Genomic DNA, 24432 nt, shown 5'->3' on the forward strand with positions numbered 1-24432 from the left:
TTTTCTTGGGGGCGCTTGCCCATAACCGCATTAACCATGACTGGAATAAGTTTCATCCCGGTCGGTCCAATTGGATGTGCCGCAGCACCAGATGCCCCCACCTGGACGTTCCGTATTGCACTAATGCCCTAAGCACCCCTATAGCTTAGGTATAAAGGACTCTTAATTCCCCAACGGGAACTGTAAGGTAACGGGGGTGTGGTGTAAACCCGGCCAAAACAGGCCAAATGGTCCCAGGAAAAGACAAAGGGCCCAACCGAACCACCGTTACCGAGTGGGGAAGGGCGCCATCAAACCAAACTTGATGCTGCCAAGCAGAAATCGGAATCTCCTGTGTCCTATACGGAGTGTATTCCAGAGGCACAGCAGTGGGAGTGTAGACACAAAATGTATTGCTATCCGCATTCACCACAGGAAAGGTAACCCATGAATAGAAAAGCTGAAATGGGTATGCAGCTTCAGCACTCACCACAAAAAGTACTGCCATGCCTTCCAAGGGTACGCCAAATGTCTACAAATGATTGCGGACTGCTACCCGACTGTGCCGGGGTATATCAATGTCACTCATCAGGACACAGAAGTGAAGAAACAATCTATATAAATGTAGCACAAACGGGTTGTAATCCAAATAAAGAACCTTTTTAAAACATCAAGCTTGAATAAACCTATACTTAAACCATATAAGTAAGTTAATCCATCACCACTGCCAACCGGAAACAGTAATGAGGGTGTCATGGACTGTTATAAGCACTACTCGAGTGTCTCAAATATAAGACCCCATCGTTAGGTGTGCCATGTTGCGGGGATTCTGCTCATACACAGAACTATGCACAGAGAACCAGGACCTCAGTGAATTGTGGTGTACCAAAAAACTCACCTTAGTACCTAGAACCCCTAATCGACTAGCATCAGTGTCTCATTACCTCTACATCCTATAGCAAAGGTACCAATGATTAGACAACCCAGAACATGCAATTTAGGCTACTATCAGGAATGGTGGGAATCGTTTGTCATTCTCATATCAGTCCACAATGTGAGTAAATAGATACACGGAAAAGTTTAAAATGTTTATTTTAATGATGTGCTCTAAGATGCAGTCTTTTTGCTAACATAAGCAGGCATATGATTAAAAATAATACGATCAGCATTGTTACAATTCCATAAAACCCAAAGGGAGAAAGTATATTATAATGCTAGTGGAAACAGGAACTATAATGCCTTATGTACCACCCTCCCCAGCTAGGAACTAGGGGCCAGATGTAGGTGGCCCATTACCGGTCAGTAAACCCGAAATTCGGTACATTTCAGGCTTACCGACCGGTATTGGGCCATTTCCTATGTAGGGGATGATTCGGTAAATACCGAATTAGTATTTACCGATACGGTATTTACCGAATCATTATTTACTGATTTGGTATTTATAATGGCATGTAGGAAGCACTTTAAAGAGTGCTCATGTGCTTTAAGGATTTGTTATTTATCACCAACTATTAGTTGGTGGTAAATAATGAATACCTTTGAAAATGCAAATCTGTCCATTTTCAACAGTGCCATGTGGCAGACATACATGCCCTTAGGGCATGTATGTGTGCCACATGTGCACACAAGCACTATTCAGGGGTGCAACAGGGTGTAAATGTGACACCCTGCCACCCTTGAATGTTTCCCTATTTTACCGAATCGGTATTTACCGATTCGGTAATTCACATTTATTCCTATGGGCCTCCTGGCCCATAGGAATGAATGGGAATTACTGCATCGTTAAATGAACTTTACCTACATCTAGCCCTAGGTTTTATAATATTAGAAGGTCTCTTAGGCATACCTCAAAGATCAGTAGAGGTGAATCACATCAGGATCTGCAAGCGCTTTCTCTCTCTGGAAACAGATTTTCTCCAAGTGCTCTAATCATGCCTGCAGTGCAATATTAAAGGCGCTAGAATTTCAGTCAGCTGCAGCTGTGCACATGTTGTGTCTAGAGCGTGAGCCGATCAGCCTAAATAGTAGCTTAGATTGTTTTGTTAATACTGTACAGACAGAGATTGCGGTGTAAGTCTAGGAATGTCGAAAACACGGTTTCCTCATGTGAGGAAAAGTCAAGCAGTCTAACTTACAATAACAGATACATGCAGTGTTGTGTGCAAAAGCTGCAAAAGCGGCAAGATGGCGTTGAAAGGTCTAATAAGCCTAAGCTAGCATAGCAATGTGTGCATGCAAGGCCCTGCCTTCACTACAGTAAGAATGGAGGCAAACTTAGGTATGTCTTTCTATCACTCTAAGCATGTTGTTTGTTAATAAGTGATACATTTCTGTAATGGAATCTTGCACAACACTCTCCTGAGGAAAGAACTGTAACAATGATGCAAAGCACGTTTTCATCGACCATGTATGTGAGGTGGATACCCACATAGTGGAACATCGAATGTCACTAATACCAAAGCTGCAATACAATGTACCAGTGAAACCCAAAAGGTCATCATATTCTGTTCAAACTCCTGAAAGGCATTGCTGTTTTTCTTATTCCAGTGACAAAGGATAGTATGTGAATTTCCTCAGTGTGCATTGAAGCCAGACCTAAAAATATTATCATAGACATATTTGACTATTAGAAACCAGCTACCTACACATACTCTTCCTTAACTTCAGTACTTTCTTTGTTTACAGATCTGTTGACTTCACTGAGGCAGAGCATGTTCCAGGTTTTGTGTGTTCAGTGTCTGCAATGGATGTTCCTGGGAGTAATGTAGCGGGCTTCGGTCAAGATGAAACAGTCTACGCTGAAGACATGGTATGCAAATTTTAGACATTTCACTAGACTAAGCTACCAAGAAGAGAGACTGACATGAAAACAAAGTTGATTGGTGATTCCTTGTAATTGGACTCCATATTGCTCTCCGTCATTTTTTCTAGAAGTCGTTATAAGTAGGAGCTTTATCACAGTTTGGAAAATTGAAGAAAGATATGCACATTTGGGTCAGAGCTTCAGTGTCTAGAGGTCAGACACTAATACACATTAGTCGATTGGAACATTCAAACTGGATCTGCAACACACTAGTCACCAGTAGTCCCAAAATCTGCATCATCCCAACCAGGCTTCAGTTCAGATACTGGTGGTACAATACATGTTATGATCAAACCGTGGGGGAGTTCTTAGACAGTATCTCCCTAAAAAGCACATGACGCTGTCATATAAATATCTCTAATTTAATTACAGTGCTCACCAATTGTGTCATAGGGCCACCTTACTCTTCGGATAAGAAAATGGATGGTTATTTTTTCTAATGTCTGGTTTCTTGCTTTTATGTGGTGCTTTTCCCACGCTACTAGAGCAGAATTGCATGTAAGAGAGGTATTCTTAATATTCTATAGCAATGCGATGGGTTTGTGGATTGGTTCTTTTTTCTGTTCTGTTTCTCTATCGAAGTGCTTGTGTGTGGCTTTCCAGTTGGGTTGGTGTCATTTACAGGTCTTATTTTGGGGGCTGTTTTTCTTCTATTTTGTGTCTCTACATGGAGGGGAAGTGGTGTAAGATGCAAAGACGTTCTTTGATTCCCTCTTCTGGGGGAAGGAGGAAAATGTATCTGTGTAGCTTGGCAGTCAACCTCCTGAGACTCAGGAGAGGTTGATGGCAGCACAAGTGCAAGCAATGATTGTTGAGGCGGTGGTAAGGGCCTTAGCTCTTATCCCAAAAAGAATCCCAAAAGAGTCTTTGAATGCAAATTCTGATTCAGATTGTGACTCATAATTGGATAAGCCCAGTATCTTTGGAGGGAAATGTATTTTCAGAGAGGAGTTGGGAGCTATTTTGTTGCATATCTGGGACAATTTGGGGTTAGAGCCTCCCCCAGTTGACGAATATGCTGAAGAGCTCATCCCTCAATATGCCAAACCTGCTTCAATGACTCTTCTTTTTCAAACCAAGATCAAGGAGTCTATTTTCAGACGTTGGAAGGAGCCAGATCAATTTTATATACTTAGATTCCTGCAAATATCCTATCCTTTGGAGAAAGCAGATGCTTTGCTTCCTGCCTTCAAGACCAAATTTGAAGCCCCTAAACAGTGTCCACCTTTATGTCTGTCGGATCTGATGGAGAACAGTCACCTGGGTTTAACCCATCCGACAGACATAAAGGTGGACAGTGGCCTAAAGCGCTATTTTGGGGCTGCAAATTTGGTCTTGTGGGCAGAATCCTATACTGCACTAACTTCGCAATCCTTGGTTAAGGATTTCTACTCAATTGCAGAAACTATTCAAGAGGGTGTATTTGTTTTAAACATCCTGGCTCAGATGGAGCAGCAGTCGAAACTCTTAACTGATATTCCCTCGTATCCTTGGTGATTTGTCGGGGATCTAAAATAGAACCCACCTTGATGGACTCAGGAAGCAGTCAAAACGCTTAACTGATACTTCCTCTGTATCATGAAAGTGGCCTTGGTTGCTTCTTGGAGTGGAAAGCTGACTTTTCGGAGAAAGCATCTTTTCTGAAACTACCTTTAGAGGGCAAGAATCTCTTCTGTGACCAGCTGAATAACATGATGAGGAAATCTTTCAAGGACAAGAAACATTCCTGGTTGTATAAATCGTCTGTTGGTACAGCCTTCCAACCCTGTTCCACAGATACCAGGGATATCCCAAGTCTTATTCTGTTAAAGGTTTTAAATACCAACCCCATAAATCAGGGAGGTTGCAGGACAGATTTAATACGTCAGGCCCATCAACACAGTGCTCCTGACTTTGCCAGCCTCCTAGCTTGAATATGGTGGAAGAAGGGCTCATGGCCATTTTCCCTCAGTGGGAATTCTCTATCATGGATCATTGGATTCTGAACATCATTCAGAACGGGCACTTTATCGAGGTTGACTCTCTGCCTCCAGACTGGGGTTGCATCCTTACTCCAGTCCCCAGAGATCCTGTCTGAAGGGGAGGGTCTTGTGGGACAGGATTTCAACATTGCTGCTAAACAAAATTCTCCCTGTTCCCCAGGACGAATAGGGTCAGGGGGTGTATTCCATCCTTTTTTTGGTGCAGAAACACTCAGGGATTGGATTTAATTGGATTTGAAGGTATTGCACTGTATTGGATTTAAAAGAGATTCAAACAATGGGTAAAGCCTTTTCATTTTCTCAAGGTAACACTGCAGGTCATCATTCCTCTGATTTCTGCTCACGACTTCCTGGCTACGATCGGTTTTCAGGACGGTTACCTGTATCAGCCTATTCATCAAGCACATGAAACGTTTCTTCATTTCAAGGTGGGAGTATCCCACTTCCAGCTCCGAGTCATCCTGTTTGGTTTGAAATCGGTCTCAAGGGTTTTCACTAAGGTTCTGGCTCCTTGGATGGCTCTGCTTCATCAGAAGGGGATTTGCGTCCAGCCCTATCTGGATGATTGTCTGGTGTCCACCAGTTCTGTTTTTCAGAAACAGAGCCCATGAATAGAATAGTTTAAATGCTGGCATCTCATGGATTTCTGATCAACACCCAGAAGTCTCAGTTGCTCCCAGAACAAGACTGTATGTTTATCGGAGGCATACTTCTTGCTAGGGGTTTGGTTTCTCTTCCAGACAGCAGTGTTAAAAAAATGTAATCCCATATTCTAGATCTACTGAAAGATCCTTTTTCCCAGATTTTATGAGAGTTTGTTTGGATATGACAGCAACTGTATTTTTGGCTCTCAGCCCTTGCTATCACCTGAACAAGATCATTTGCTTTGCTGGTTTAGTTCTGGTATCCTGCTTCACAGGATATGGCCCTCCATCTCCTGGTATCAGAGGAAATGAAACAGGAGCTGGCCTGATGGTTGGATCTTGTCATCTCCTGAAGGGGACCCCCTTATGTCCTTTCCTCTGTCCGTGATTAGTACAGATGCAAGCAAAAAAGGGCTGGGAGCTTAGATATCTTCCCATCAGTCCCAGGGTCTATGGACAGTCTCTCAAAGCATACGCTCATCAACTGGAGGGAGCTTGAGGTGAACTGTTTGGATCTCTTTGCCTTCTCCCTTTGGATTCAGCAGCAACCTGTTCTGGTCAGGGCAGTCAATAACACAACAAAAAGCTACAGCAACTGGCAGGGAGGAACGAAGGCCATATCTTTGTCCCTTGCTTTAGATTCCATCTTCTCTTGGAGCCAGACTTATCTCTTGTCTCTGACAGCAATTTATATGTAGGGTATTCTTTACACTTGTGCGGCCTTTTTGGGCAGTGTTATTCCCTCCTCTCTTTACTTTTATCTTCTCTCCGTTTGTTCAGTTCTTGTCTGTTAGAAGTGGGGGCGTTCAGGGGTGTATCTGTTTGCATCCTCCCATAGCACTATTCTTTCCAGGTTTTGCTCCAGGATGAGGGAGACTGCACTATTTCCTGCGTCATTTCCTGACAGCTTGGCATATCTCGACGACGGACCAGTGGGTCCTGAATGTCCTGTAACAGGTTTACAAGATCGAGTTCATTTCTCAGCTTCCTCCATCGGTCAGGGTGAGGACCCTGATGCCGAAGGATGTGGCACGTTGTCGAGCCCTGTTGGAGAAAGTACAGACCATGTTTCGAAGAAGGCGATTGTTCTGGTACCCCGGACGGAATGGGATTGCGGGAATTACTCTCACATTTTCCTCATACCAAAGATTGCAGGGGGCTTTTCTTTCAAAATGGAGACCCTGTAGCATGTGATACCATTGATTCAGGCTGGCTAGGTGATGACTACCTTAGATGTTCAGGATGCATATTTCCATGTCCCTGTAGCCCTCGGGTGCCAGCAGTTTCTGAAATGTTATCCGCTGGGTCATCATTGGCAGTTTTGTGTCCTCCCTTTTGGCGTGCGGTCCTCCTCCAGGGTCTTTACCAAGGTGGTAGCTCCTCTGGTGGCACATCTTAACCTCCTAGGTATTTCGGTGTTTTCCTACCTGGACGACTGGCTCCTGCAGGCCCCCTCTTCCCTGGTGATTTCTTGATATCTGGCGTTGACCATTTATACCCTAGAAAGCCACAGCTTTCTCTTGAACTTGTTGAAGTGCCATCTTTTTTGGACCACCCAGAGGTCCTTTAATGGAGCGGACTTTGATTCTGTTCTGGGCAAGGTATTCTTGCCTCCTTCTGGGATCCTGCATCTGCAGTCTCTGTTGAGGAAGTTGTTGTTCTAGCATTCAGCGCCCCTGCTACAGTGGTTGGAGGTGCAGGATCACATGGCTGCCTCGGTGTTCACTGTTCCTCGGACCAGGTTGCATCTTCGACCCTTGCTGTGGCATCGTCACCACTTTGTTCCTTTCCCTGTTCAGGATTTCTCCATGGTGGTTTCAGTATGTCCAGAGGTGGTGTCCTATCTACAGTGGAGGTTGGTCCCTACGAATCTGTCTCAGGAAGGTGGTTGCATCCCAACTCTCCTGTTGTGACGACTGATGCCAGTGCATCCTGTTAGGGGGCCACTCTGGATCAGTTGTCGGTGCAGGCTCGTTGTGGGGCTCGAAGTCCCGCAAATCCTCCAACTGGAGGGAACTGTCTGCTGTGGAACGGGCCCTCCGCTTCTTCCAAGATCATCTTTGGGGTTGCAATATTCTGGTGCTCTCCAACAACACAGTTGCTGTGGCTTAGATCAACCATCAGGGCAGTACTCACGGTCGGTCCTTGAACCTGGTTGCCTGTGCAATCGCCAGTTGGGCGGAACTTCATCTCCAGGTGATTTCAGCTCAGCACATCCGACGCTTGGACAATGTGGTGGAGAATGCTCTGAGCCGCAGGTTTCCATCCTCCTTGACTTTATGTCTTTCCCCCAGGGTGTATTGGCTGCTTTGCCAGCAGTTCGGGACTCCTGTGATGGATTTATTTGCTTCCAGGACCAATGCTCAGCTTCCCCTCTTTTGTTCCCGGATTCCGGAACAGGGAGCGTGGAAGGTGGAGGCCTTGTCTCTCCCATGGCCCCCCTGGTCCCTGTATGCTTTCCCTCCATTTACTCTCATCCTGGCCTTTCTGCTGAAGGTTCGGATGGTGGGGCCTCAAGTGGTGACCCAGGAGGTCTTGGTTCCCGTTGTTGCTCAGCCTGGTGGTGGGTCCTGCTTCTGATCTTGCAGCGATACTCATCTCCCCTCAGACCATCCTCCCCTCCCCTGCTGGTCTCTCTCACCTTGGCGGTCTGGAGGTTGAACAGCTGTCTTTACGGGGACGGGGTTACCTGCATACATTATTCCTGTGATGCAGGCCTCCCGTAGTAGGTCTACTTTGTCTTCTTATGCTAAGCAGGGGGCTTCTTTCGACTCTTGGTGCTCTGGGATTGGTCAGTCGCCTGTCTCCTTTCCTGTTTCTGATATTCTGCAGTTATGTTTGGATGGGTTCCACAAGCAGTATGCTTTGTCTACTTTGAAGGGTCAGTGGGCTGCTATTTGTGCTTTCTGTGATCCGGATTCCTTGCACTCTTCGGATTGGCTGTTGGTTTCTCATTTGTTTAGGAGTATCCCCCTCTCCTCTCCTATTGTTCCTCCTTCTATGCCTCCCTGGGATCTTTCTCTGGTCCAACAGGTGCTTCAATCCTCTCCTTTTGAGCCTTTGTTGTCTGTTGACCTTAAATTCTTGTCTTTTAAGGTGGGCTTTCTGGAGGCCATTACCACTGCTCGGCGGTTGGGTGAGCTCACTGCCTTGCATTGTTCACCTCCTTTTTTTGCATTTTATGGACGACACTGTGGTTCTATGTTTGGATCCTGGATTTCTGCCTAAGGTGCGTTCTCAATTTCATACTGCTCAGGAATTAGTCTGGCCTTCTTTCATTCCTTCTCTTTCTTCTCCTGCTGAGCTGTTGTTGCACACCATGGATGTTCGGCGTGCTTTGACCATTTATGTTGACCAGTCCGCTGCTACTCGGTCCTCGGACAGTCTGTGACTTTTGGTCTGGCTGGTCGTGGGAAGGCTGCTTCGAGCCTTACCATTGGTCATTGGATCAAGACTGTTTTTGATTTGGTTTATAAGGGCTCAAGTTTGTCTTGTCCTGCAGGTGTTCAGGGCCATTATACGAAGGGCGTCTCTACTTCCTAGGCCTATCTCTGGATGAGATCTGTCAAGCTGGGACTTGGACTTCTGATTCTACCTTTGTTAGGCATTACCGGGTTAATTGCGCCCTGAATGACTGTGAATTTTGGTTCTGGTGTGCTGCGTGCTATGGAGCCTGTTGCTCCTAGAATCATTTCTGTTATTACACTTTTTACTGTCAAACGCTTCACCCCTGTGTGCTGTGTGTTCATTGCCTCTGGTGTTCCAAAGGCCTTCTGGTGTGGGTTTGCTTTGGTATGCCTCATTTGTAATGACTGGGTCGAGGACGAGGGACGTAGCAGGGGCGTAGTAAAAGGCCCCCGCAGCTCCCGAGGTACGGGGCCCCGTGCTGCAGGAGCACCCTCCGTGGCCGACGCGCAGCCAGCAACCACTTAGCACTCCAAACATCCGATCTTTCTCGGATGCTGAGAGTTACCTAACTTACGTTACGCTCGCCCGGTCAAATCCCTTACAAGCCTGGGATCCCACGGCTTTGCAGCATCCAAGTGATTCCACATTTCACTCCCTCTGCACCCAGGGGTTCCCTTCACCACTCTCAGTTCCTTTGCCTCTAACTCCTCTCTTTCATGCTATTGCTTCTATCAATTGTGTAATCTCTGTTCCAGACTGGTAGTCCACTTGGGAAGTCTCGAATGTCATTCATAGGACCAAAGTGAATAATTGCAGACTAAAACATTTGGGGAAAAACCCAGCAATTTTAAACACTAAAAACAGTTTTTTACTGGTATGAGGACCTGTTATTGAGGCCCACTGATATATTGTCAACTCACGCACACAATCCAGCACTGTGAGGACCAAAGTCAAAACGTTGTGCATTGAACCCCTCCTATTTAGTAGTAACTATTGCTCATTTTCCAGCAGCTTTCCCTTGTCCCTCTCACATTTACAGCTAAATCGTAGGTTTATGTGTGAGGAGACCTTCGAAACCTTTACAGAAATCTCGACATAGAAAAGATAGAAGGTATGGAGGGCTCTGCTTGTGGGTTTGTGAATATCATTATATAGTAAATGAGAAGTACTACCTAGTCCTACCTTATCTATACTAATATAATAAAGAGAGAGCCCAAACCTTTGAGGCGGGTAATCTCAGGAACCACAGCACCAATCACAACACCAAATACAGCGTTGGAAAGGGCAGTTGCAGCAGAATGACATAGGCTATGCAGACGCCCACCATATACATTTAAAAGGTAAGAGAACCGTGCCAGCAAAGTAGTCCCTTGTGGGCGTGTCTGCGTTGTGATGTGGTCGTGTGCTGGGGGCGTGTGGTACGTTCTGCCCTTCATGCCATGTCTCATATTGTGTGCTAATCCCACCCTGCTCCCTTTAAATACCCCTGCACCCCATAATCATAACCCACCCTTACTCCTTAAAATACCCCAACACCCTTAAACACTAACCTATCTTAACCCTATAAATATACCCTGTACCCCAAAACCCAAACCTATCCCTAAACCCTAAAAATACCCCTGTACCCAAACCTAGCCCTGAACCCTATAAATACCCCTGTACCTCAAAACCCAAACCTACCCCTGAACCCTAAAAATACCACTGTATCCCAAAACCCAAACCTACCCCTGAACCCTAAAATACCCCTGTACCCCAAAACCCAAACCTAGCCCTGAACCCTTAAAATACCCCTGTACCCCAAAACCCAAAGCTACCCCTGAACCCTAAAAATACCCCTGTACTCCAAAACCCAAACCTAGCCCGGAACCCTAAAAATAACCCTGTACCTCAAAACCCAAACCTACCCCTGAACCCTAAAATACCCCTGTACCCCAAAACCCAAACCTAGCCCTGATCCTTAAAAATACCCCTGTACCCCAAAACCCAGACCTAGCCCTGAACCCTTAATATACCCCTGTACCCCAAAACCCAAACCTACCCCTGAACCCTAAAAATACCCCTATACCCCAAAACCCAAACCTAGCCCTAAATGCTAAAAATACCCCTGTACCCCAAAACCCATACCTATTCCTAAACCCTAAAACTACCCCTGTACCCCATAACCCAAAACTATATCTGAACCCTTAAAATACCCAAACACCCCAAAACATATACCTCAGTACCCCAAAACATATACCCCTATACCCATACTTACCTTATCCAAACATTTTTAAAAAACGGGGGCCTCATTTATGAAAAGTGACGCATCGCTGCGTGAAAACAGCGATGCGTCACTTTTCAGTGCGCACTCCTTGCGACACCAATGATGCGTCATATTTAATGTTTGACGCATCATGTCGCAAGGACTTACAGATACGTCAGTATTTCTGACGTATCTGTAAGCGCAAAAGTGACGCATTGCTGGAGTGTGTCACAAAAGTGACGCAACTCCAGCAATGCGTCCTTTCACATGGGGAAAGCCCCATGTGAAAGGGCTTGCGTCAGTCTTACGCCTGCTGTGAGGCAGGCGCAAGATTTTGACGAAACAGCATCCTAAAAGTGACGCAGTGAAATCTCATAGATTTCACTGCGTCACTATTACGAGGCTTTTTGCGGGGGAACGCCCCCTCTGCATACATTATACCTGACGCAGGTATAATGTGGCGCAGGGGTTTAAAAAGTGACGCATCTACCTAGATGCGTCACTTTTTAAATATGGCGCAACAAGGCGCATATTTTACGCCGCTGGTGCGTCACAAAAAGTGACGCACCGGCGGCGCAAAACTGACGCAAGGCCTCATAAATAAGGGCCCATGCTTTTACCATTCATGCATTTACAACGAATTTCGTTGTAAATGTATGCGTGGTAAAAGCATATTAAATGTAATGCCATGCGTTATAATGGCATTGCGGAGTCATGGTACTTTCGTAATGAAAGTTTGCGGAGTGATGGTATGCGGAAAGAAAGTTGCGGAATAATGGGTGTTTACCCTCCCCCGGTAAGTACATTGGTGGTACGGCGGCCCACATCTCCAGCAACATACTCATATTTTTTCACCACCCATTTGAAAAATGCACAGGTCTCTCTCATTGTTGGCCAGCACGACATACACTTTTAGACACACCTCCCGCCACAAGTTCTAGAATTGCGAACTTTAGAGCTGGGGAGCTACGTTCGAATCTCGGCATCAGCTCAACATCCTGTGATTTCAGGCAAATCGCTTTGTCTCTCCGTGCCTAGCACAAATGAATGTGTTCTTCTGTAATGTAAATTGTGCTCATGCCATGCTGTCGAGTTCGTGCTATATAATATTGCAAGAAAAAATAAAGTAGGGAAACTCGAGTTCACACACTACTGAGCGCGCACTCTTAAGTGCATCAGCAGTGCACTGTAAATCGGAGCGTTTCACAGGCCTGTCACAGATAAGAAATGCTATCAAAACGAAATCCTACAAAACAATATACTACTGGCCGGCAGCAATTCATACCCGGACAACGTCGGGATGGGCTGCTAGTGTACTATAAAATGCAGTTTGTAAATGGACCCCTTTTTGATCTGTTTCAAAATCTTAACCACACCCCATGCTAAATACCTACAACAGACAGTGTGTTGTTTTATGGTTACTTATACAGGTGCCAAAACAGTGTATCCTCTGTAGCCTGTAAAGAGGTCCAACCAGCTGTGCACAGCCTCCGCTGATGCATAAACATGGATTCTGCCAGCTCTGCTCACAGCCTCCTCTGAGGCCTGGAGTGCTCCCTGCTAGATGTGTTCACAGTCTCTTCTAAGGTATTAACAGGCCTTGCCAGCTGTACATAGTGTCCTCTGAAGGCTGCAAATGGATCCTGCCAGCTGTGTACACCGGCTGGTCAGAGGTCATAGTGGGTCCTGCCAGCTAGCTGTGCAGTCTGTTTATGGATCTCAGTCATGGATCTCAGTCATGAAAATACGGCTTGAGGGGACTGTTTATTTTTGTCAGTGGGGCAAAGTGGTAGGTGGTGGGCCGGTCTGCTGAGGTTGGCCCTCATTATGCTTTGCATGGGGTCCCCCTCAAGTTTCGTTACGCCACTGGGACGTAGAGGTAATGCCCTGATTACGAGCCATATTTTCAGCACTTTTCTGTGCCTACTTCGAACAGCAAATAAAATGGAATGCACTTAAATTGTGTTCTAGGGCTGCCTGAATGACGAGATCCATGACTGATAATTAAAGGGAACAAAGACAGAAAATCACTTTACAAATGTATACATACTTTTTTATTTATAACCCTATTTAGTACCAAGACAAGGTATTTCCAGGCTCTTTAAACACATGGCTGGCATTTATCTTTTGCCACCCCTACTTTATATTCCTTTTCATGAAATGCATTCTCACACTACAGCAGTAAATGTAAATTTCAAATGCAAGGAATAGGCAGAGTGGGGGCCACGGGGTACTGGAACCAGAAACAAAACTAAGCCCCAGTAACCAGTTTACAAAGGTATGTTGACTGTGCACATCAGATAGAGCATACAGCTGACTGTTCTGGTTCACTGTAGCACTCAACAACACTTTTCAATAATGTACATCACACACCGAAATGTAATAGCGCTCACTGGGTAGAGCTTATATAGCACATAGCTCAGAAATGCCATATAGATGGATGGCACGCACAACCCAAGAACATAGTAAGTAGTTTAAAACACATGCAAGCATCAAACAGAACGCTGTGGACAGACCTTGCATACACCCCACTTAGCGCAGATATACTATACACCTGGCTGCAATGTGGCCCCGAAGAGCACTTTTCAATAGCATTGAACACACACAAACTTCCAACACAACACATTAAAAAGAACATTTTGCTTACATCTAACTAAGCACAGACATGGCTTTTGGGTTGTTGGCCATATTTTCCATAGAATGCATTATATAAATATAAATATAAATATAAATAACATACTATAACATGAAATTGCTGTCCCTATAGTTGTGTAGATCTATCTATAACTTGGTCATCAGAATCTGCTACAACAAAGACAATGATGCTGGGTTGGTAAACAGGAGAGCCAACCGATCTTCACTATTGAGACGTTCAGACGCACATCATTTAATTTATGAGGCTGGCCGCAGTTCTGATATGAGGCAACTGGTTCACCCATGCTGCAGCTGCACGCTACAACTACTGTGCTGATGGCCCAAACTCTACGTCACTCTACTCTATGCCACTGCACTTTTGGGTAGAGGTGCATCAGTGAGTGGGGTGCCCCAGTACTGGGCTAGAAGTGCCAGCTGCAGATCAGAAATGATTGGGCACAAATGCAACTCCGAGTGGATCTCTGTACTGGAATTACAGAAGCGGGCTGTTCTACATGCCAGACACATGCTGGGAGAGTGGCCATCTAGACGCTGACCACAGGGGTCATCCCCAGAGTGCAAGTGTCACGGCCCACTCTAAACATACCCCAGAGTGCTCCCCCACCATACCCTGGGTTCTTGCCCTCTGCTGGCCCCAAGCTTGCGTCAGGGGTCAGGCACACTAGGGCTCCTCCACAACACAAAACCCAAGGAAATGCTGGAAATGAGCCCAAACTAACAAAGGTGTCCGTGCAAGTCTTCCTGCTCAGTCGGAGGCTGTGCACATATTTCACAGCATCCATTTACAGGCCTTAAAGCACACTAAGTAAACAACTGGCAGGTGCCATTTGCAGCCTCAGAGAAGGCTGGGCACACATCCGACTGCATCCATTTACAAGCCTCAAAGCAAGCTGCATAAACAGCTGGCAGGATCCATTTACAGTCTTAAAGGAGGCTGTGCACACATCTGGCAGAATACATTTACAAGCCTCAAATTAAGCTGCTTAAACACCTGGCAGGATCCATTTACTCCCTTAGAGGAGACTGTGCACACATCTGGCAGCAGCATTCATGCAAAGGCCTGAAAGGAAGCTGCGTACGCAGCTGGTAAGGCCCATTAGGAACTTGGAGGAGGCTGTGCACACAGCCGTCAGCATCCATTTACTAGTCTCAGAAGAAGCTGACTACAGCTACAGGATCAATTTACATGCTTCAGACGAGACTGTGCACAGTCTGAAGAATAGCTGGTGTACACAGCTGGCAGGATCCATTTGCAGCCCTCAGAGGACACTATGTACAGCTGGCAAGGCCTGTTAAGACCTTAGAGGAGACTGTGAACACATCCAGCAGGGACCACTCCAGGCCTCAGAGGAGGCTGTCAGCAGAGCTGGCAGAATCCATGTTCATGCATCAGTGGAGGCTGTGCACAGCTGGTTGGACCTCTTTACAGGCTACAAAGGTTTCGCCGTTTTGGCACCTGTATAAGTGACCATAAAACAGCACACTGTCTGTTGTTGGTATTTAGAATGGGGTGTGGTTAAGATTTTGAAACAGATCAAAAAGGGGTCCATTCACAAACTACATTTTGTAGTACATAAGGTAGGACTAGGTAGTACTTCTCATGTACTATAAAATTCTATTCACAAACCTACAAGCAGAGCCCTCCATACCTCCTATCTTTTCTATGTCGAGATTTCTGTAAAAGGCCGCTGCACACATAAACCTACGATTTAGCTGTAAATGTCAGAGGACAAAGGAAAGCTGCTGGGAAATGAGCAATAGTTCCTACTAAATATCAGGGGTTCAATGCACAACGTTTTGACTTTGGTCCTCTCAGTGCTGGATTGTGTGCGTGAGTTGACAATATATCAGTGGGCCTCAATGACAGGTCCTTATTTTAGTGATTAAAAATGCTGGGTTTTTCCCCAAATGTTTTAGTCCTCAAATATTCACTTTGGTCCTATGTATGACATTCGAGACTTCCCAAGTGGACTAGCAGTCTGGAACAGAAACCACACAATTGATAGAAGCCATAGCATGAACAAGAGGAGTTAGAGGCAAAGGAACTTGTCAAAATATATTGTGGGACCCGGGTAAAAAAAGAAACTAGATAGAAGGTCCTCTTTCCTTCATTTATGCCAGGTGGCACAGGAATCAGATTGGGCAAGATGGCGGCCGCAGTTGTGGCAGAGTGAGAGGTTGTGAGTCAAGCTCCCACTGGAACCCGCCCGGGTGTTAGTATCTGCTGTACCTTTTGCTTCGGAATGAGAACGATGGACCGTTAGTGCTCTGTGTTGTGTGGCGGAGCAAAGTTGGAGCCGGGTTTGTCCTTTGACGTAAACGAGCGCTCCGAGCAGGAACGGGACCCGGACCAGAAGAACGGAGCTGCGGCGTTTCCGTTACCACCGCGCTCTGTAGCAATCACTGCAGCAGCGTCTGGGTGGTCTCACGGCTGCTTTCGTGGCAGAGGAGGCAGAGGAGGAGGCGGCTTTGCCGGGAGTAGAACAGGAGTGGAGAGAAGTTTTCTCAGTTTGGATTTCCTGGTGTAATGGCCCCCGAAAGGGAGTGGAAGGGGGGCAAAGGCAAGGCAAGGCCAATGCGGCCAGTGCAGCGGCGATATCGGGGCCGGAGAGGACAGGAGGAGGAGTAGTGGTGGCACCCTCAGGCCCCCCGGTGGCGAACGCCAGCAATACCGGCAGCCAAGCCCGCTCTGAACTACTCAGAAGAGAGCAGGAAAATGGGGCTGAATGTCGAGGAAGCCAGCAACAAACAAATACTGTGAACATTGTGAAGGAATGCACAGTTCCAGATATATTTCGAAAAAAGGCTACATCACGCTGTAATTCCAGAGAGTCATCTGACCTGCAGTCTTCCAGGCAAGCTATGCCCATGCCCACAAGCAACATTGTAACTGCTGTAGCAACAGTTGCTCCTGGAAGTGAAGGAGGGGATGGCATTGCTGAACTGTGTAAGGCTGTAAGTAAAGCTACAGTGTCTCCAATAATATCTGTTGATAGTCCTGAAGTTTGCTTGGATATGGGGGTGTGAGTTGAGCCAAAGTTGATTCCTGGGTTCGGTGGAACTGATGCAATGCCACTAGGGCCGAATGAACTGCCAAATATACCGCAACCCCAGAATTCTAGAAATTTTACAACGAACTCAGCAATGGTCTCAGTGAATGATGGGGAGTCCATAGGCTGAGGGGGGGAGTTTTACTCTATGTCCAATGTTTCCATTACAACTGAGAATGAGAATGATATTGAAAAACAGAGTAATATAGGTGACTGGGCAGATGACGGAAGTTCACAAGAAGAAGAAGACGATGTATTAAGTTTAGATTCTACAGTGAATCAAGAATTTCGTGAAACAGTTCGGAAAATGTCTGTGAACCCGCCATCAAAGGACAAACTGAGTTTGGTTAACCAGCCTATATGGGATAACTCACCCAGTCTCCAACCCAAAAAAGGAGACTCAAGTGGAAACTTCCATTCTGAGCCGGAGGGTGAGGTCACGTTGTTGACAATTTATAAGGTAATAATGTCCCATAGGGAAGAAACTAAAGCCGAAGGGCTCGGGACTCAGAGGGCGGTGCGTAAGCTACAAAATACCTTTCGCCGAATTGCTAAATCTTGCACGGAGGTAGCAACCACGGTGCATGAAGCAGAGGAATGGATTTCTGCAGTTTAGGACCAACTAGTACAGCAAAAATCTTCAATCACTACATTACAGGAGACAAAGGAAGATATTGACAGGAAGCTGACAGATCTCGAAAATCGAGCACGAAGAAATAACCACTGCGTCTTAGGTGTGCCTGAAGGCAGCGAAGGGAAAGACACTTGTCGATTCATTGTTGAACTGTGTGCCGAGGCCTTCCGGGATTTAAAAAATTTGAACTGGGACGTTGAAATCATGAGGGCACACAGATTTCCCTTTGTGCAGAAATGGAAGCCAGGGGTCGCCGCGGAAAAGCCTAGAGCAATCCTTATATGTCTGAACAATTTTTTGCTTCGGGAAGCATTACATGACCTGGCTAGGCCAGATAGGCCGTGAAAAGGCAAGGGTTGTGAATTTTTCATGTGCCCTGATTTCTGCCAGGTGACGGTACAGCAAAGGTGGTGGCTACGTCAGATGATCTCAGGTTTTCAAGCTAAGGGGGGGCAAGCATTTCTACTAAACCCCGCCAAGTTAAAAGGGATCTACAAAGGAAAGACTTCTTATTTTGTGTCAGAAATCAAGGCACAGGAGCTTTTGGACAGAACGTGATACTGCTGTGATCAATTAAGATAGGGTCCTAGGCTCTTAGATCTCTGTTTTTGGTTTTTGGAGGGCACTGTAATTAGTTGATGCGCACGTTAAAGGGGAAAGGGGGTGTTACAGGCTTCGGGCGGGCAATAGGGAGATACACTCACAATCACTTTCCATCACTGAGGACATGGTCCTTACGCCTCTAGTGGGCTGGGTGGCTGAGGGTGGGGGATGTGGGGGGGAGGTAGGGAGGGAGGGTTGGGGTTAAAAACATAATAATCCATGATCGTGCAGGGAAGTGGTGTCGGATACTTGATTGTCTTCTTAGTATAGTGTGTAAAGCCATAAATTCTGGGGAAATTGATGGCGGGTAGTGGAATGTTTAATGGTATCCGATGTTGTTCTCTGAACGTCAGCGGTCTAAATATTTATAATAAAAGGCAACAGGTTGTAAGGGAACTGGCAATGCTTCAGGGTGATCTGATCTGTCTGCAGGAAACCCATATTCCATGGGCTAAAAGAAAGGTGTTTTTGGAGCTTGGTTTCAAAGTTTTGATATGTACACAGTAGTCTACTACCACGAGAGGTGTGGCAATTTTAGCTAAAAACCACATTCAAGGGACGGGTAGGTCATTAGCAGACAAGCAAGGGAGATGGGCCATTGCTGAATGTATTATTGGGCAGCAGAAGCAGAAGTGCACTGAGTGCTCTTTTTACGGCTCAAACTGTGATGAGGCGCTAATAATAGAAGGGCTTAATATGGAACTTGCCCAGTGGCCCACTCCACTATTAATTTGTGGGGATTTAAATATACACCTCGGGCCTTTGTGGCTACGGGATAATAAATATTGTTATAAGGGGAGGAAACCTAAAGTCTTCAAGGCACTTCAATCACTTGTAGCTGATCATGGCCTGGTGGATGCCTGGGCCACATTGAGAGGAGATGAGCCCGAGTACACCTTTTATTCCTGCCCCCATAAAAAACTAGTAAGGTTGGATTATTTTTTGGTTTTACGTTCAATGCTGATTGGGGCTAGAATTCAGGTGTATCCACGGATTACCTCTGACCATGGCCCTCTTGTACTAAGCCTAACCCTTGGTAGGACGGGAATCAAACCACGTGCCTTCTCATTCGATAGGAAACTGCTGTGTGATACAGTTTTTGTTAATAGGATTAAAACCTGGATTAAATTATTTTTTTTAATTAATCGACATACGGCAGGGATGGGATATGTCTGGGACACTTTTAAAGCCGCTTTTAGGGGGGAGGTGCTTAGTTATGGTTTATATAAGCAAAAGCAACTACGCACTGTACTACAGGGATTATATGCTGCGTTAACGCTGGCAGAAGAGAAGCTTGTTATAGATATACATAGGGGGTCCGATATTACTGATTCTTTGAATGAGGTAGCACGCTGTAAAGCTAAGATTAATTTGCATTGGAGCACTGAAATTGCAAAGTAATATGTGACTAAAAGACATCTGAATTATGAGTACGGGGAGAATAGTGGACGATGCCTTGCTCAGAAATTAAGATATAATGAGGTGGTCCAGCGGATCAATGCAATTAGAAATGTTCGGGTTGATCTTATAGAAACAGAGGCGGGGATCTTGGATGTATTTCATGAGTTTTATGAGACTTTATACAAAGGGGAAGACTACGATATACACGCTGGGGAGGCTCTGGTCCTGCGCTTCTGTGGCAACAACTTAAACAAACAAGAGGCTGATCTCCTTGAAACCCCTATAACTATGGAGGAGTTGGAGCAGGCCATTAATAGCTTGGCACCGAGAAAGGCAGCTGGACCGGATAAGCTCCCACTGGAAATATATTTTTTAAAAATGGATTGTTTGAAATTAAATATGTTGGCTACGTTTAGGCAGGCACAGATGGGCTTCCCCCCTGGTCATGGGATGAGGTGAGCATTATTGTCTTTAAAAAAAAAGATAAGCCTGCGGAAAATCCGGCCTCATATCGCCCTAAATCGTTATTGAATACTGATAGTAAAATGTATTTGAAAATTCTTGCGACCTGGTTAGCTGAGGTTATAACCCCGTTGGTATCTTAAAGACAACATGGCTTCATTCCTCAGAGGGGGACGATTAATCATATTAACAGGGTGGTGACGCTAATGAATATTGCTAACATCACGGGGAGCCTTCAGTCTTATACTACTTGATGCCGAAACGGCTTTTGACCGGGTTGCATGGGGATTTTTGTGGGCGGTGCTACAGCGGCGGGGGTTCCAGCCTAATTTTATTCGTGCTATACAAACGCTCTATCGTCAACCTATATCAAAAATTTGTACTATGGGTTTAGAATCTAGCCCGGTACATTTCACCTGTGGAACAAGGCAGGGATGTCCCTCAAATATTATGTGTTAATATAGCAACATGTACGGATCAAAGGGTAGTGCATGAAGTGACTTATCTAGGGATCAAATTGCGGGCCTGTCTAAGTGCATTGGTAGAGGTCAATTGGTCATCTCTTTTAAGTGATGTAAAGAAGCAACTCAATAGATGTGAATGTTTACATCTATCCATGGTCGGGCGATGTAATGTCCTTAAAATGACAGTTTTACCTAAAATTCTTTACTTTCTGAGAGCTGTTCCACTGGAGATATCTCGGGTCAATCTTGCGCGGCTACAATCTTTATGCGCTAGATTTGTGTGGGCACAGGGGAAATCTCTGAGAGCTCTACGATTCATGATCTTACCGCGCGAACAAGGCGACTGGGCTCTCCCTGATTTCACCCTTTTTTATTTTGTATGTATTTTACAGCACATGAACATTTTACTAACAGGGATAGAATCGTGCAGTGTAGCAGAAGCTCCCTCCATTTCTCAAATGATATTGGGCAGTGAAGCTAACAACCGCCTACTTATTAATGTAGATATGAACTATTACAAGAGGACCCGGTTCAAGGATAGCAGCTTTTAAGGTGTGGAGGTCTGTTAAAAAATATTATAATATTGGGAAGATATCAGGGTATACTCCTTTAACTGCTTCAACACTTCTCCCGTTGATATTCTGGGATCGAATAGTAGATAACTGGCGAATTAAAGGGGAATCAGATTCAAAGTATTGAAGAAAAGGTGCTCGACGGAAATAGAACAGGTACTGCTGGTTATTATACATGATCTGATGCCATCTATTGCCAATTCGATGTAAGCTGCCTCATCATTAATATTAAAAGAAATGTCAGGCTTGCTTTATTAAATCTATAAATCGATTTAGAATCAGGAGAGTGTGGCCCTGCAAAAATACAGGCCCTGGGGCATAATGGGGCAGTGAAAATTGTGGCCCTCAAGAATATGGAAGTGTGGGGTCCCTGTAGAGAGGGAGACCGTGAATGTTGTGATAGTTGCATGATGGGGCAGAAGAGTGTGAAATCCTAGCAGCATAGGGGTGCTGTGGAGTCTGGGCTCACTGAAGGGGGCAGTACATTTAAGAAGCCTGGTGGGATACATGGTACAGTTGAGCACTGGGTGCCGTTGGGGCGAAATCCCTGCGGCCAGTGGTGCATAGAACGCTAGATCTCCATGCATAGGACTGCGAAGCATATAGGATTCAATATGACGCTATACTCATGAATAACTTGTCTCCAGTCCTAAGCATTCATTGACTTCATTAGTGGATTCTGGGAATTGCAGTCATGAAGACAATGAGTGGATCCCTGGGGTAGAGGAGCGATCAGGTGAGTGGAGGCCACTGGAGTAGGGGGGAGGAACTGGAGAGTAGATTACAAAGTGAGTGTATGATCCCTGCAGGGCAGAACTAGGGAGGGTTAGAGAGGGGGGGTGAAATGATTTTCGTGGGTCATGACCCTACTCTGTTGGATGCTGAGAAACATAAGGCAGCGGCACTGTAATTTCGAGAATCGATTTAGCCATTTAATTCTGTTAGGGACAGGTATGGAAAGTCTTCCAAGGGCCGTTTTAATAGCATCTTTGTGTACATCAGACTGAGACATGTCACTCCAGCCCCCTCCTCCAGCACGAATTATTGCATGATTAAATGTCTAAAGGCCTCCAGAGGTCACATTAAAATCAGTTGTATGATGTAAAGCTATTTGTGATGGATACTTCTGCCTGTGGATTCCTCACCTTTTGAATACCCCCTGCGCCAGCATTCCGTGAGAAATTCTTTACTAGCTTTCACATGTCGACGAGGACGTCACAATAGACAGGCTCCGCTCGCAGCACCGTATGACATCATCAGGGCCACAAAAAGACCTCGTCGGCGTGCTGACGTCAGTTCCCTTTTTCCGCGCCGTCGACGCTTAACGGTTTTTCTAGGGGCTCTCCATTTTCTACTAAGAGAACTTTGTATCTCTTGTTTGTTCCTGATGGCTACTTCTAGGAAACAGGATTTAAACCCTGCAGAGAGTGTGGCGGGCATATGTCAATCACGGATCCGCATGATGACTGCCTCTGGTGCCAATCTTTGGACCATGACGTCGAAGAATGTCAAAGCTGCAGGAAGATGAATCCCAAAGCTATTAAGGAGCATGAAGCCAAGCTGTTCATGGGCAAAGACAAGAAGGAGAAGAGGGGTCGAAAGAGGGCAAAGTCTTCATCTTCCCATACTTCGAAGTCGAAGAAACATAAGAAGTCTAAAAGAAGACATGACTCTCAACATCATTCTTCGAAGGCCAGGGCTTCGAGGTCGAGGTAGTCAACTCCGGCTGAGCGACCTCGAAGGAAAGACTTTGTCTCTCCATATCTTTCTCCTCGGGTGACACCTGTTTCATCTCCGGTTCCAGGGTCGCCAGCTTTGAAAGGTTCTTCGGAGCATGAAGATTCATTGTGTGGCTTCACCTGTGCGGGGGCCGTCCCCGGCTCCACAACCTTCAGTTTGAACTCAGGTGACTCCTCTTCAGGAAGGTACGGATCCATATCCTCCTTTTCCTGCTCCTGGGTCAGATTCTTCTTATTTTCTCAATGCAATGTTTGGCATGTTTTCCAGGGCCTCTGCTCCATCCGGTGCGCCTTCGGGCCTCGTAGGTCCTATGGCCTTTAACCTGGGTGTTCCTCAATTCTATCCCCAGGCACCCTTGCATGCCACTCTTGCCGTCGACTACTACTTGACATTTCCCGGCGCCACGGTCCTCCACTCCGGCTCCTCAGATTCCTTCGGCTGCTGAATCGGGGCCGCCTCGAGTTCGATCGACGTCGAGGTTCGAAGCTGAGGATCCTCCGTCGAAGTCGTTGATGTCTTCACCGGCACCGCCTGTGGCTCTGCCGATGCCGATTCCAAAACAACGCTCTAGAAGAGAGGTGAAGAGGCTTTTTGAAGAGGAGGAATATGCACAGAATCAGGGGGAAAGAGAGATTGTTTACTCTATGGATGAGTTTGAAGGCCTTAATGAGGCTAGGGGCCTTGATACTTCTCCTGAGTATAATCCTCCATCTGCAAATGCAGGGGTTGTACAAGACATTGCTCCATATCATGTGGTTATAAGAAAGGCAGCTGATTTACTTGTTCTTCAGCTTCTCTCAGCTGAGGTGAAATCTAATATTCTAACGGAAGTTCTCAATACATCTTCTTCAACTTCTGAACCGTTGCTTCCTTTTACGGATGCTTTGATGGCACCAATACTGGAGGTGTGGCAGAAGCCTTTATCTGCTCAAGTGGTTTCTCGTTCCATCTCAAGAAAGTACAGGCCCGCTCCTGCAGATCCGGCTTTTTTTATCATCACATCCTACGCTGGAAAGTTTGGCTGTCCAGACTTCTTGTTCGAAGCAGTCTTCTGGTTCTTTCCCTACCATTCTTGATAGGGATTCTAAAAAGATGGAGCAAGCGGCAAAGAAAGTGTTCTCTTCTGCAAGTATGACTCTTAAATCCACTAATGCAATTTGCCTTCTTGGGAGATATGTCCATGCTTTGATGGACTCAATCGTGCAACTAGCTCCCAAGTTACCTGAAGAAGATCATGCTAATTTCTTAGAAGTCCTTTCTGATTCGCAGGCTGCGGCATGTCAGGTGATTCAGTCGGGCATGGACACTGCTGACTCTGTAGCTCGTGTGGTGGGGTCTTCTGTGGCTGCAAGGAGACAGGCATGGCTTTGACCATCTGGTTTCTCTTCTGATGTTCAGGCGACTTTGCTGGATTTGCCCTTTGATGGGTCAAAACTCTATTGTTCAAAGGCGGACTCAGCCTTAGAGTGTTTTAAAGACAGCAGGGCTACTGCAAGGTCTCTGGGTCTCCAGGTGCAATCTAGAGGAAAGAGCTACAACAGGTATCGTGGGTTTGGGAGGTCTGCTTCATTTCGTGGCCGCCAACAATCTCAACAGTCAGCAACAGCAGAATCCCTTGTAAAAGTCATACAGAGGGAAGAATCAAAGAGGCATCAGGGGAGCAGCTCGACAACAATCCTCCTCCTCTTCCTTCACCTTCCCTCCCACAACCGTTGGTTCAAGCAGTTCTAGAT

At 45.9% G+C, this 24432-nt stretch overlaps 1 protein-coding gene across 1 annotated transcript in view; it reads left to right on the forward strand.

Moving 5' to 3' along the window:
• Positions 1–24432, forward strand: part of LOC147709413 (xanthine dehydrogenase/oxidase-like) — a 1362843-nt gene that overhangs the window by 519672 nt on the left and 818739 nt on the right. Inside the window, exon 17 of the mRNA XM_086927983.1 lies at positions 2665–2788. Within this exon, the coding sequence (XP_086784109.1) occupies positions 2665–2788 (124 nt within the window). The remainder of the gene's footprint in view (positions 1–2664; positions 2789–24432) is intronic.

This window comes from Lissotriton vulgaris, chromosome 6, assembly GCF_964263255.1.
Source record: "Lissotriton vulgaris chromosome 6, aLisVul1.2, whole genome shotgun sequence".
NCBI lineage: Eukaryota > Metazoa > Chordata > Amphibia > Caudata > Salamandridae > Lissotriton > Lissotriton vulgaris.